At 48.6% G+C, this 15420-nt stretch overlaps 1 protein-coding gene across 2 annotated transcripts in view; it reads right to left on the reverse strand.

Annotated features, from left to right (window-relative positions):
* Window positions 1-15420, reverse strand: part of NOS1 (nitric oxide synthase 1) — a gene marked incomplete at both ends in the record, with an annotated part of 86438 nt that overhangs the window by 40427 nt on the left and 30591 nt on the right. For both annotated transcript variants that reach the window (XM_082853251.1, XM_082853250.1), the window contains 6 exons: window positions 1758-1897; window positions 4471-4612; window positions 7587-7678; window positions 8682-8844; window positions 10031-10176; window positions 11490-11618. In XM_082853251.1, the coding sequence (XP_082709377.1) occupies window positions 1758-1897; window positions 4471-4612; window positions 7587-7678; window positions 8682-8844; window positions 10031-10176; window positions 11490-11618 (812 nt within the window). The remainder of the gene's footprint in view (window positions 1-1757; window positions 1898-4470; window positions 4613-7586; window positions 7679-8681; window positions 8845-10030; window positions 10177-11489; window positions 11619-15420) is intronic.

Below are 15420 nucleotides of genomic sequence, written 5' to 3' on the forward strand. Positions count from 1 at the left end.
GGGAAGCTTTATGCCTCTAGGTACCATAAAATTTATTTTGCAGCACTTTATTGGAATTAAGTGGTTATTTGGGTAACTGATCTCCTCCTTGAGACTGAAAGCACCATGGAGGCAGGGACCAAGTCACCTACAAAACCCAGCACAATGCCTGGCCCAGACTGGGAATAATGAATAGTATCGAATGAGTGAATGAATGAATGAAGGCCAAGTTTCACCAGGGAGACTGGGTAAGTTTCCAGATATTGGGCAGCGTCAGGAGCCTCAGGACACTTGCTCCCTCTCCAGGGCCTGGACTAGGGTGAGGCAAGCAAGGCACTAGCCTTGGGTGCAAAATTTAAGGAGGCACCAACAAACCCAGGGATCAATATCAATATTATCAATTTATTTACACAATATTCCAAATTAATTCAATGTTTTTTTAAAAAAATCAAAATTAATGCAAAAACAATCCACGACAAACAAAGTATCAAAACTTTAAATAGGGCTTCCCTGGTGGCGCAGTGGTTGGGAGTCCGCTTGCCGATGCAAGGGACACGGGTTCGTGCCCCGGTCCGGGAAGATCCCACATGCCGCGGAGCGGCTGGCCCGTGAGCCATGGCTGCTGAGCCTGTGCGTCCATAGCCTGTGCTCCGCAACGGGAGAGGCCACAGCAGTGAGAGGCCCGCATATCGCAAAAAAAACCCCACAAAAATAAAAACTTTAAATAAAGACAAGCTCCCACCTTGCCCTAACTCGCCTCACTTGTTTCCCCCTAATTTCAGCCCTAACCTGGTCTTTGTTTAAAGTTTTGATAGATTTAAAAAGTTAATTTTTATTTTAAAAAATATTACATTAAAATACTATTTATCTTGATGATTGATTTTTTTTTTTTTTTTTTTTTTTTGGTGCTTCCGCCATCAATTTTGCCCCTGAGGCCAGGGTCTTACTGTGGAGTTTCTTTACTCTGGAAAAGTGTAAATTCTATTTGTGCTGCTGGCACAGCCCTCACAGCCCCATCCTGGCCCCAAATTGCTTTTGACCTTGAGCTGCATCAGGTCACATAGAGTTTTAAATGGCTCCCTCTATTTAAAATTTGTGCCCACAACGACACAGGAGGGGCTTCTGCTCTTTCAGCCCTTAGGGTTGGAAAAAGGGCAGGTCCAGGTTGATGGCTTAGGAGTGGGGTAAGGAGGGAGATTTTTTTTCTTAATTGACGTATAGTTGATGTACAATATTATATAAGTTACAGGTGTACAATATAGTGATTCACAATTTTTAAAGGTTATACTCCATTTATAGTTATTATAAAATACTGGTTATCTTCCCTATGTCTTACTATATCTCCTTGAGGTTTATTTATTTTATACATAATAGTTTGTACCTCTTAATCCCCTACCCCTATATTGCCGCTCTCCCCTCTGGAAACCACTAGTTTATTCTCTATATCTGTGAGTGCTTCTTTTTTGTTATATTCACTAGTTTGTTGTATTTTTTAGAGTCTACATATAAGTGGTATCATACAGTATTTGTCTTTCTCTATCTGACTTACAAGGAGGGAGATTTTGATTCAGAAAAGATGGTGGTCCCTAGGCTGGTGAAGGAGGAATTATTGATGTTGAGGGAGCCCACCTTGCCCTGGCCCATGATGAGGGTAGGAACCAAGACCCCCTTTCAGCCTCTGTCTGGGCTGCAGAGAGAGCCGGGGGTGCAGGGTTGGGTAGAGAGGGGCACTGGGTAAATCCAACCACCCTCACCCACCCCATGCCAGTCCCTCTTACTTGGGGTGCCTGATGGGCACTTCCAGCACCAGCTCTGGAGGAATCTGGAAGAGCTCAGGGTCATTGCCGTTGGCCTGGAGCAGGAGTGGCAGGACATCGAAGCGGCTCCTTGGGGGTTTCCAGCCCTGCTGGATGCAGATCTGCAACCAGACCCGCCAGGTCAGGCCACCATGCCCCAGACCCTCCAGACACAACAGCAATGGGGGGAGGGGCAGAGGTCCCAGTGCAAGCCTGCCAGCAGCCCCCCTGGAGGCTCTGGGTCACGGCCACCTTCTTTATGAAGCTCTCCCTGCCATCATCACGTAACTGGTATAACTGTCTGTGGTCCCACGGGACAGAAAGCAAACGTGTCCTCCAGCCCCTCACTTGGTTATGCTTTCCAGGTCTTCCCTGCCAACTGGGAACTCCGGGAGCAAGGGCTGAACTGACTCTCGCATCTGTGGTCGCACAGGGCTGGGCATGCCTACGCACTTGCTCCGGAAGTGTTTGCATCCGGTGCCTAAGACATGAAGAAAATCTACCAGATTTGATGAGGGCAGATGTCTCAGAATGACCACATAAAATGCATCTGTTAGAGCAGCTATCCTATCGAAATATAAAGTGAGCCACATAGTAATTTAAAATTTTCTAGCAGCCACATTTTAAAAATTAAAAAAAAACAAACCCAGAGCAAAACCCAGTGAAAATAATTTAAGTAATATATCATTTACAAAAGTTTTATTTTCAATAATATTTAATTAAATTAAATAATTATGGGGTTTCCCTGGTGGTGCAGTGGTTGAGAGTCCGCCTGCTGATGCAGGGGACACGGGTTCGTGTCCTGATCCAGGAAGATCCCACATGCCGCGGAGCGGCTGGGCCCGTGAGCCATGGCCGCTGAGCCTGCGCGTCCGGAGCCTGTGCTCCGCAACGGGAGAGGCCACAGCAGTGAGGGCCCGCGTACCGCAAAAAAAAAAAAAAAAATTAAAGAATTATGAATTATAGCACGATATTAATTATAGTAACAGTAATTTATTAATACTGTGCTAAAAGCATTACTATATCAAATATTAATATCATTATGTATTAATATATTATTATATATGGCATATATATATAATATATATGGCATATATTAATATATTAATAGTAATAATATTAATATATTAATAGTATATTTGACATTAAAATTAAATATGTAATTCATTTATTAATCCAATAAAATATAAAAATTTATAATATATAACCTAATTAAACACCAGCTGTTTAATAATAAATTATTAAATAAATTATTAAAATTAATATATTTAAAGATGTCTAACATAAAATTAACTATACTTAACACAATAAATGTATTAATTTATTAACAAATAGAAATAGATTAGCCCGATATTATCCACAATTTTCAATAGGTAATCAAGATACAAATTACTAATGAGATCTTTTCCACTCTTTTTTTGTTCTCTGTCTCTGAGACCGTGTTATCTACACTGAGGGCATGTCTCAGTTTGGACTCGCCACATTTCAAGTGGTCACTAGCTACATGCAGCCAGTGGCTGCCGTACTGGGTGAGGGGTTTTGAAAGTTACAATTCTGTGGTTATGTTTGGGGTGACTCTTTCTGCTGAGTTAGTAGACAGAGGAAGCACAGAAGCGTGGGTTTAGAACATGTTGTGGCAGTGAGGTTTCTGGAGACAGAAGGAGAGGGAGAGGCCATGGTGTTTCTGTTCCGGCGGCCACGAGGACAAGGTCAGCCAAGTATACAGTTAGAGGTCAGCCAAGTGGAGCAGAGAGTCTGGCTGAGGCTAAAAGACACAGGTCTGACTCCTGGTCGCCCTGGTTATAGCCCCCTCCCCAGGATAATAATATTTTAGTAAGAAAAGCCACTTGCAAATGAAGTCAGCAGCCATGAGGGTGTGCGGTAGCCCTTGGCCTAAGCAGCTCCCTTGTGGGGTGGAGTTTGAGGGGGGTTTGAGGAAAGAACGAAGATAAAGCAGAATGGCGGCTGAGTGGGTGACAAATAAAGGAGGTACCAGGTCTGTGTGTGTGAGATATTCCAGGCGTGGGCTCTGCCTATTATGTCTCCTGTGGGCATAGCTGGTGGAAGCTTCCAGGCCTTACCTGTGCTATCTGTCCACATCACCACCTGGAAGGAGCCCTGGATGGGGAGAAGGTGGTATTCGTGTTCCTAGTGGCTTTTATGAACTGACTTGGGCTGCCAGCAGCCGTGGTGATACTGGAGAGTCCAGTCTGTCCAGAGAGGGGTTGGGTAGGTAGAAATGTTGTACAAGGAAATGAATGAATGAATGAAGGGTATGAGTCTGACATATTACCCAACTCAGAAAAGGTGATGCCAGACATGGCTTCCACATGTCAGTTCCTCTCCTCCCAGGGGAAGGCAGGAGATTGGAACTGTACTTCTAGCTTTTCTTCTGCTCCTTTAGTGGCCTTGGATAATGTGTTTGGCCTTGGTGAGACTCAGTCTACTCATCTGTGAAATGGGGCAATAGTTCCCATCATGAGGGTCGGGCGAGGTAATGGCCTGAAAATGACCAAATGACCAGCTGTAGCAGGACCAGCAGGACTAGAGGCAAACAGAGCAGGAGCTCTGGAGATGAGTAAGCTGTACCTCACCGACCACTCTCCCTACGATAATATTAAACTAAGAAAAGTCTGTGGATAAAGACAGTTTGGGAGGATGAGAGACCAGCTGGGGGAGGAGTGGGGGCACGCACCTCTGTGAGCTCCACGCTGGCTGGATCCCCCAGGATGGAGCCGTCAGGCTGCTTGTAGCCAGCATAGCGGATGAGCTGGGAGTTCCAGACTCGAAAGTCATGCTTGCCGTCGGTCCTCTGAGGAAATATGGTGATGGCAGATCTGTGGCGGAGAGAGGGGGACGTTTGGCACCAGGGCTGGGCTTGCACTTTGGGGACATACTGGAAAAAGTGTCGCCCAGGCCAATGAGTGCATAAGGCTCAGGGCCCACGGTGCAGCTGTTGGAAGGGGAGGGACCTTGCTCTGTCTCTCCACTGGATCGCTGGGTGAGGAAGGGTGGAGGATAGGAGGTCTGGTGTCAGCTCACTGAAGGAAAGAGAATGCTTCTCTAACTGGAGACTTTCAAACAATCTTGACTTGCGCCAGTTTTCCAGAAAGTTCTTTTGCAGCAGGTAATCCTCAGGGAAAAAAACATCAGATCCTGTTTCCTTTTAAGAGCTCACCACTGATTCCCAGTTTTAGTCTTTCTTTTACCACCATCATTATTTATTGTCCCATTTGCTCACCCCCTGTACCACAGCAAAGCCTACAGACGTACGATGAATAAGAAATCAACTTCCATTTGTACTCATATTTATTTGCTTTGAAAGAAAACTGAAGATCACCCCTGGCCTTGCCCACCTAAACAGGCAACCATGAGACCGTGTACTGTTATTAAATTGTAGAAAGATGTGGTTGCCTACGGAAGGCACCTCACTGGAGCCCTGCTCCCTTTCTGTTAAAAGGGAAATCAGGGCTTCCCTGGTGGCGCAGTGGTTGAGGGTCCGCCTGCCGATGCAGGGGACGTGGGTTCGTGCCCCGGTCCGGGAAGATTCCACATGCCATGGAGCGGCTGGGCCCGTGAGCCATGGCCGCTGAGCCTGTGCGTCAGGAGCCTGTGCTCTGCAACGGGAGAGGCCACAACAGTGAGAGGCCCGTGTACCGAAGGAAAAAAAAAAAACAAAAAAGGGAAATCGGCGTTTTGGAGAGGTGTTATAATGATGCCTTATCCTCTTTGGTACCATCAGAAGGATTGGAACAAATGGAAAGGAGAGTAATTTTTTCACGAAGTGGTTTTATACTCTCTCCTTCCAGGAGCTCCTGTTACCTGGACCCATCAGTTCCATCCACGGACCAAATCCTAGGCTATGGAAACCACATCCTGGCTTGTGTCAACACGGGGATGACATCATAGGTCCAACCCAAAGCTCACAGATCTGCTCCCATTCACATCCTGCCCCTGGAATCCTGCCCTGCTGCTCCCTTGGTTGGAGTCTGTTTCTGCTGTCATGTACCCAATTTCAAGGCCCGATTCAGATTTGCTTTCTCCACACAGCATCCCCTGTCTTATCTAGTTCCCAGGGCCTCCCTTTGAGCGCATTTAGGTCATACTGTCTACACAAGACAATATTGCATTTAATACTGCAGGGAGTGGTGTGTCACACCTCGGGGTGAGTCTAGGACCCAGGCTGAAGGCGGAAGTCATATAGAGCCAAAGATGCTCTTAAACATCTCTTAGCGAAGGTGCCGTATTGGAGATGAGCACAGACTGAGTAAAATTGTGAGCATTTCCCTCCAGCGTTAAACCACACGGCTGTTTCTCTGGTTGAGCAGCAGATAAAGCCTGTTTGTGTTTGTTTATATATATTTAAAAAGTGTGTTTAGAAACTCCAGAATCTCACACAGTGGGGTGGGATGCTTACTCTGTGTGTGGGAATGAGCCCAATGGAAGACATGGAACAGGTTTACACCTCCCATCTCCCAATCCTGCTAAGCATAATGTCGCAAAATGGCAAGTCTACTGCCCTGTACTGTTTGAATTACATCTCTCTCCCTCCCTTCATCTCCCTTGTCCACCTTCCTCCTTTATGCTTAGATAGTTTCTATACATGGTATACATTCTCTTATGGCCTCTCATCGTGTCCAGATGTGTAGTTTCAAACTTGTAAAAAAAAAAAAATTAGTCAAACATTTCATCAATAGAATATCTCATTTAGACCCACTCCCCCAATACGGAATTGAAAAAAGTAAAGGTGCACTGCCTACCCTTTGGCGATCCCCGCCCCATATTACCCCATCACAGCACCATTTGAAAACTACCAAAATAACCCATAAACTCCTTGAGGCCAAGACCTTGACGGGGCCCTCCTTTAATGTTAGGATATGCAGGAGGGCTCTTTATCGTTTTCTGAGGGGTGAGGTCTTTTAGGAAAAAGATCTGAATACTAATTTCCCAAGCAGGCCCTGGGCTTAAATTACAGGGTCTTTTCCTATTGGTGGGCTCAGCTGGCAAACACCATTTCCTTCTCAAGGAAGAGACTTGTCCAAGAAAGCCCATGCTTAATGCCAATAGGTCACTTTGGGGATGAGCTCAGTGTAGCCTGAGGGCTTGTGGGAATATCCCTGCAGTGGTCCTGCATGGCCCCAAGATGGGGCTGGTCCTCAGCTGCTGGGAACAGATGCAGGGGCAGGACTGAGGGAGTAGGATTAACAACTGTCACCGCCTGTCTGCGGGGGCCCCAGCTGTTCCCTTCTAGCTGCTCCTCTCCCAGCTGAGACTTGCCAGTGTGGAAGCCAGCAGCTCACATTGGCGCCTTCCTGCCTTGGCCTGTACCCTGTGGCTTTGTTCTTCACGGGGGGCAAGAGGAGTCCCAGGTGCGGCTCAGCTTGGTGGAACCAGAAACGGTGGTCCCCACGGCAGCGGGAAGAGAAATTGCCTTTTAAACCCAGGGAGCCTCAGAGGCGGCTCCAGGCAACAGAGCAGGAGCTGGTAAACGCAGGTCACCACCGGCAATGGGATTTTCCTATTCCTGGGAATCTGAAACATCCCTTCCTGTTTCCTCCGCTGGGTGATACCGAACTGTGGAATCAACATGATTCTGGTCGCTGTAGTCTCGCAAACCACATGGGAATCTGTTTCTCCCGGGAGAGAAGGCACATGCTGGTTAGAACGAGGATGCCAGGCTACCTCTCTCGGCTTGACACCTGTCCCCGGGAAAAGAGGGGGAGCATTTCCTTCACAGGGGGGTGAACGCCAGACCCAAGGGTCAACAATGGGGGTACATCGGACTCCGCTCCCCTAATCGGGTCAGCTCACCTGAGGTTCCCTTTGTTGGTGGCATACTTGATATGGTTACAGATGTAGTTGAACATCCCGTGAGCCGTGGTACAGTCGCGGGCATCGAACACCTGCAGGGGGTATATCGTGGGAGTGATCACCTCCTCCTTCCCCATTCATCACCCCCAGGGCAGCCCTCCCAACGGAGGAGCGCCCAGAGCCCACCCCAGCTGCTGCGCCCGTGGAGTAGTGAGCATCTCATTACTGAGCCCCGGGCTGGGTTTTATCTTTTTTTTCTACCCTAATAACTACGGCCAATCAAACCAGGAAAAATCCCCTAAAAGTAGGCATGGAGTGTAAGCGAATGTAGGAAGGAGATGCTGAGCAAAGGAGGGACTTTAAATGGGCTGCCTGTATCTCCTATGAGGTTCCTAGAGATTAGGGACTTAAACATAAAACAACCAGGGGCTTCCCTGGTGGCGCAGTGGTTGAGAGTCCGCCTGCCGATGCAGGGGACACGGGTTCGTGCCCCGGTCCGGGAAGATCCCACATGCCGCGGAGCGGCTGGGCCCGTGAGCCATGGCCGCTGAGCCTGCGCGTCCGGAGCCTGTGCTCCGCAACGGGAGAGGCCACAACAGTGAGAGGCCCGCGTACCACAAAAAAATATATAAAAAATAAAAAAAAAATAAAACAACCACAAAAAAACCAGACACCCCACCCCCACGCCCCCCACCCCAAGATTGATAACTAATCTACTTCCAAAATGAAACTATTCCCTAGAGGAAAAGAAATCACACCAGGGGACACAGAATCTAATGCTTTTGGGGAGTAGGCAGATAAGGGAAATAAGGCGAGAGAGGAGACAAAAGGGGCAAGTGGGGTCTGCGGTAAACTGGAGAGTATAAGCCCTACCTAGAGACATCAGATTCAATTTTTCAAAAAGATTGTTTGGGCTAAATAAGATATAAGCCAGATACAGTCATGATCTGAGAATTTGGGACCCCATGATCACCATCTGAGAGTTCACCACAGCCACCAAGTGCCCTTGCTAGGAGCTGACCCCTTTCAAAGCTCATTCCTCCCCCGGCAACCCCACCAAAGGGCTCTTCATAGTATCTGAGCCTGACTGCTCACCTGCAGCTTGGACCACTGGATCCGGCCGACGCAGCGGGAGGCATTCCTCCAGGCGTGCTTGGCCCCGTAGATGAGCTCTGTGTCCTTGAGCTGGTAGGTGCTGGTGGTTTCGATCTCTTTGCTCACCTCTTCCAGCCTCTCCATGTGAGCTTTGGAGCCGAATCTGAGGGAAGAGAAAAGACACATGGGAGCATCACCCTCTCTACTAAATTAGAGGTTGGTGGAAGGAGTGAGCTATTACAAGAGGCCAGAAGCCACAGAGTCTGGACTGATATCTGGACACAACAGTTTCAACATAAAGCAGAGACTGGCAAACTCAAATGCCTACAAAGGCCCGGCAGTGTACCTAGGACTGAACTGGCTGGATGGGGACTGCAGCAAACAGGTGAGCCTACGCCTGGTCCAAAGGGGGCAGCCCCAACTCTGCTCTAGCCTGCTGTTGTCTGATAGGAATGGGGGCCTGGTACTGCCAGATCTTCTTTCAAGAGAAACTGGAAATCTGATTTTTAAAGGCAACTCTTCTAATTTTTAAATGGTGGCAATAAACTGAATTTTAGAAAGTTAAAAAATTCTTATGAAAAGGTTCAGGCTTACAAAAAGGTATAGAGAATAATGTAATGGATACCCATGTCCCAAGCCTAAGAGATGATAAATTAATAAGAAAATATATTATAGTTCCGTGGGGACTACTCTGCACCGTAGGCCACGTTCTTTCCAGGAGTGCCTGCTGTTTTGAATGTGGCATTTAGCATTCTCATGCTTTTGCCACGTGTGTATCCATCCCCTCAATCACGTATAGTATTTTTCTGCATGTTTAGAAAGTCTATGTAAATGGGGCTGTCCTGAACGTATCCTTCTACAACCTGTCCTCTTCTTCCTTTGCTCAAAGTTATTTAGGGGCTCCATTTCCATGAACATGCAGAGTTTTAACCTGTTCCTGTTTACAGCTGTATAGTATTCCATCACAGAAAATGCCACAGTCTACTTACACATTCTCCTATCAACGGAGTTGAGATTGTTTCCAGTTGGCTCTTTAATTTTTTTTCCTATGCTAACAATGTTTCAGTGAACATTCTTAGGCAGGCCTTCTTGTGAACAAGTGTGAGAGTTTCTTTAGGGAATATACCCAGGCGTGGAATTGCTTGAAAAGTTTCAAATTTAAGCAACACTTTGCAGGCTAAACAAAGACACTTCTAGGGGCCAGATCTGGCCCTTGGGCCACCAGTTTTTGACCTCTGTGCATGGCAGGCAGAGGCCTTACGCTCAGGTCTTGGTTCAACTGTCTGCACATTTGGACCTGAAGTCTTTGTACCCAGTACCCGGTCTTCCCAGTGTAGACATGAACTTGCCTTTTAATTGATGAGTAGTACTGATCAATAAACTCTTTGGCAAGAGAGAAGAGCTGTTCTTTTGTGCGGACGTCTTCAGGCCTTCGTATTTGCTGAGAAGGCAGCATGATGGACCCCATACAGATGTGCTCAGTGCATCCTGTTCCCTGGAAGGAAAAGAGATTTGGGCTATTGCTTCATTTCACCCAACTGTGGCACGTGTAGGGTTGTGGACCTGGATCTGACATTCGTGGTGGGGCTTCCCCGGCTCTAATTCCCAAAGCGGATTTCTCACATACCAGCTTCTAATCACTGTTGGACCTGGTTATCAGCCCAGGTAAGGAAAGGACAAGCATCACTTTAAGGTCCTGAATGTGCTTGCTCTACTTAACTGGGGGGAGAGGGGCTTTGTGACTGTCATTCCCTGGGAAGCAGAACCATTGGTGCTGAATCCCCCAATATGTTTTGATCCCATGTTGATCAAGAAGGAGCTAGTAGAGTGGTTATAGTAACTTGTTAGAATGTGTCTGTGGGATGTTGATTGCAGAACATAGCCCTAATTCTTCCCCTCCCTGTATTCACAGCCTTTGCTATGTGACTTTACAGCAATTCTCATCAAGAGGTAAAGCCTCTTCCCTCTCCTTTTGAATCTGGGCTTGTTTGGGCCAATAGAATATGGCAGAAGTGACACTGTGCCCATTCTGAGTCTCGACCTCAAGAGATCTTACACATTTCTGCTCATTCTCTCAGGACACTGCAACCAGCATGTGAAGGAGACCAAGCTAGCTTGCTGGAAGATGAGAGGCCGCATGGAGCAGAGCTGAGCTATCCCAGCCAGGGCCATCCTAGACCAGCCTGCCGAGAGCTGACCCCTCAGATGATCGCAGAAGCATGAGATCAGCAGAACCACACAGCCCATCTGTAGGCTTGTGGAAAATAATAAGTGGTGGTTGTTTTAGGTCACTAATTTTGGGGGAAGTTTGTTACACTCCAATAGCTAACTGATACAACATTCCTCCAAGAGGCCCATTTTCCAGAACAATGTAAAACAACAGATTGGTTGATTGACTGAAAAATATATAAAATTTAGAGGACAGACTGAAAATCAAGAAGGGTTTGTCCAAAACGCCATCAGTGGTCGGACTGTGTGAGAGAAAAAGAATGTACTTAGAACCAGCAACTCCCCTTTCGAGTACAGGGGGACACAAATAAAAAGCATTTGCACAAGTAAGTATCCACCAGTGGTTCTCAAGTGGGGGTAAATTTCCCACCCAGGGGACATCTGGTAATGTCTGAAGACATATTTGGTTGTCACAACTTGGTGGGGGGGGGGTACTGGCATCTGGCTGGCACAGGTCAGGGGTGATGCTCAACATCTTATAATGCACAGGTTGGTCCCCACGATAAGAATTACCCAGTCCCATGTGTGGATATCGCTGGGGTTGAGAAACCCTGGTCTCCCCCTTGCTGGGGTACTCACCAACGTGCTCTTAAGGTGGAGGGTGTCAGAGAGAACCACATCGGTCTCCCAGTTCTTGACCTTGAGGAAACGAGGGCACTTGGAGGGGCTGCCATTCTTTATGGGAGACTGTTTTCCCGAGGCGGGGGGCTGGAGCAGAGAATAAAGATGAGATGTTATGCATCTGAGGGCACTGGAAGATTGTTTGCATTGGGATGGGGAGAGGTGATGCTCTTCCTGGAATCTGTCGCCAGTCGCCAGCTGTCCGTGACTCTCTGGGATGGACACATACAAGGTAGCTGGGAGCTTGGTCCCTCTACCTGTGCAGAAGGCGGCACCGTGGAAGAATGGTTCAGGTTCTGTTCTGGGGAGAGGGGTCAGGAACTCAAAGGTGGTCTCTCTGGAGTCTAGCACGGGGTCTGGCACATTAGCAGGGACTTAATGAAAGTTTGTGGAATGAATAAGTGACTGAAAGAACACTGTCAGTGTCTTCAAATGATAACAGCCCTCAGGGCGGAGGAATCAAACCTGAGGCTGGGTCAAGTTACTTGGATTTCTGGGCCTTCCTGCCATAGCCCGAACTCACCATTCCGGGCAAGTACTGGGAAAACAAAAAGTTTTTGTGAGAAAGGTTTGAAGCATAGAATACTTTCCCCCGATTTCAGATTTCTGCTTTTCAAAAAGGCCAAACATGTCCCTGCCTCAGGCCTTTGCACTTACTGTTCTCTCCATCTTTTTTTTTTTTTTTTTTTTTTGCGGTACGCAGGCCTCTCACCGTTGTGGCCTCTCCCGTCGCGGAGCACAGGCTCCGGACGCGCAGGCTCAGCGGCCATGGCTCACGGGCCCAGCCGCTCCGCGGCATGTGGGATCTTCCCGGACCGGGGCACGAACCCGCGTCCCCTGCATCGGCAGGCGGACTCCCAACCACTGCGCCACCAGGGAAGCCCCTGTTCTCTCCACCTTGAATGTCTTCAGTGCTCCATTTATCTTCACCTCTGTAAGCAAACTGTCCAGTAGGTGAGCGGGAATAAGCCTGGGCTGACAAATGTTGGCCCATCCCTTATGAACTTCATTGATAAGGATCATATTCTGTCTTGGGTGTTTCTGAGTGGTTGTCTACCTGCCTGGGCAGAGGTGTGCTCGTGCATCAGACAAGCATCCGCAGCTCTAAGGGACAGGCAGCAGGCACACCCTGTTGCAATGGCCGAGCAATGGAGGGGAGAAGATGAGACGATGTTGCGTCACTCAGGCCAAAGAGTAGAGCAGTGGGCAGTGACCTTGAGGCAGGGCATTCACACATTCAAATTGTATTTACTGAGCCCCTAATATGTGCTAGACACCGTTAGGCATTGGGGACACTGAGGTGAACAAGGCAGTCGGGATCCTTGTCCTTCTGGAGCATCGTTTTAGGAGAAGCAGAGGTAAATAATAAGTAAACTAATATGTGGATGATATAATTTCAGGTGGTGATAAGAATATAATACAGAGGGAGGTAATGGTGACAAAGTGGAGGGGAAAGAGGCAAGTGCAAAGACCCTGAGGTAGGGATGAGTTTGCTCAGTTCAAAGGACCAGCAAGGAGGCCAGTGTGGCTGGAGTGGATGAGTGAGGATGAGTACAAGGAGATGAAGTCACAAAGGAGGCAGGGTCCACGTCTCATCAGCCTGGAGGTGCTCAGGCTGGCAGGGAGCTGTGAATTAGGATTAAATCAGGTTAAGCCTAGGACAGAAATCACAGGGAACTCTGAAGGACAACTACTGAAAACCAGCATTCAATGAGCACTTGCTATGTTCCAAGCAACACCATCCCCATTTTACAGATGAGGAAACTGAGGCACAGAGAGGTTAACTAAGTTGTCTAAGACCACAGAGCTAGTCAGCTGGAGCCAGGAGTCAAAGCCTGGCCGTCTGGCCTTTGAAACCATGCCCTGAACTGTTTGACTATCCTGCCTCTTGACGATCACGCACAACTCACTCATTCATTCATTCATTCAACACGTACTTATTGAATATCTCCCATGTGCCAGGCAAGTCAGTAAGGGCCAGGGCTACAGTGACAAACATACAGATGTGATCTGTGCCCTCACGGAGTTCACAGTCCAATGGGGATGGGGATTTAATGAACCACTATAACTGAGTGAACCGGGTGCTATAACACGGGACGTTGGCAGCGGGTAGGGGGCTGCGGAAGCACACAGAAGAGGCGCCTGACCCAGAGTATTTGGCTTCTAAGTCAAGACCCGAAGGATAAGTAGGTGTTCACCAGGCAAAGAGGTGGGAGCACAGTCTTGCTGGCAGAGAAGTGAGAGGCATGGCCATCTCTCCGGCCAAGGAAGAAGAGCTCTGTGCTAAAGCGTCCATGCTGCCATGTTGGAGTTTGGGGAACAGGAGGCAGGTGACAGCATGTCACTGTTAAAGATCATGCCAGAACAGTGCAGGGAGCCATGGCAGAGAACAACGGGAAGGTACTGTGACTCAGGATCTTCCACACCTCCCTGCTCTGGCCAGACCCAGTCATCCCCAGTGGCTCCCATCTCAGTGTTGGGCACCACCACCCATCCACCACCTGTGCATGTGCCACAGGGAGGAGCTTCCTGGACATCATCCTCTTTATCTCCCACCCCCCCATCCATCCCCGACTCCCATCCATTTTAGCCTTCTAAATAACTCTAGAATCCATTTGGTCCCCTTTCTCTCCATCTACTGGCCAGCACCCTGTCCAAGCCTCCATCGTCTTTCATTGGGGTGATTGCAACAGCCTCCTAGATGGTAGCCATTCCTCATCACTGTTGGTATCATTGTTCTGCTACTAGTAAAACTCGTAGTCCTGTTACGACGACTACTGCTATAAGCGTTACTGCTGTAGTGCCACCCCGGGAGCAGGAGAATGATGTCGATGAACTCCCTAACAGGGAATAGGCAGATTCCCTACTTGCCCTTCTATCCTGCTAAACTCTTAAGCTATTTTACTCATGTCCCCACGTGAAGCCACGTCCAAACTCCACCTCCTTGGAAGGCCCGTCCAGACAACCTAAACTTCTTTACTTCGGATTCTATTTCCACTCCTGCGTCTTCCAGCAGATGTCCAGGTGATGGAGGGCACCTCTGGGCAGGGCTTTGTGGTGACAAACTCCTCTGATTGTGCCGATGACCTGCATCCTTGAGAAAATAAAATCCTACCTTTCCCGCATGGGAGGCGCCCCAGCCGTCCTCCCTAGGCAAGGGCGTCACTTAGCCCGTTTAGAAACTCTCTCTCTTAACACCCTGGAGGTTGAGGGGCAGCTGGAATCCCACAGTGGGGATAACAGACATGGTGTTGGTGGTGGGGTCGGGCCCAGGACCCGTGGAGGTGACAGGAGGGCAGGAGGGTGGGGAACCTGACAAGGAGGGAGGAAGAGAGGGGTGGGGTGTGGCCGGTGGGCAGGCAGCCATCATTGGCAGGGTGGAGGGAGTGAGATAACAGGCAGTAAAAGAGGCCACGTGCTGAGGGTCCAGATGTGCGAGGGGTGGTCATTACGAGACAAGTAACGGGGGGCGCAGGCGCGAGGTGTGCCATTCCGCACCCCAGGCTGTGTGAACTGCCCACTTGAAACCAGGCATTAGGAGGCCTCTGGCAGGGCTGCTGTACTTGGGCTTTGATGTTTTAATTAGCCAGCAGTAATGTTAGATGACGCAGGAGGGGACAAATGGGGAGATTAATATAGCAGTCAGGGGCCTGCATGGGGGATGCAAATGACTTTTCTGAGTGGGGACCTAAGCTAAAAATTCAGATTAGTGGCCCTTGTGGGTTGTTAAGCTGGGGATGGGGCACAAGTGGACTTTGGGCTGCGGCTGTGTGTTTGTTTCTGGATTTGTGTCTGGGGTAGACAATGGAAGCTTTTCAGGTCGCGGGAGACACTGACTCGATTTCAGTGGGTTCTATGGGAGGGCTCCTCCATGCCTGTTCCTAAATTT

The sequence above is a fragment of the Leucopleurus acutus genome (genome assembly GCF_964270905.1).
Source record: "Leucopleurus acutus genome assembly, chromosome: 13".
In the NCBI taxonomy this organism is placed as follows: domain Eukaryota; kingdom Metazoa; phylum Chordata; class Mammalia; order Artiodactyla; family Delphinidae; genus Leucopleurus; species Leucopleurus acutus.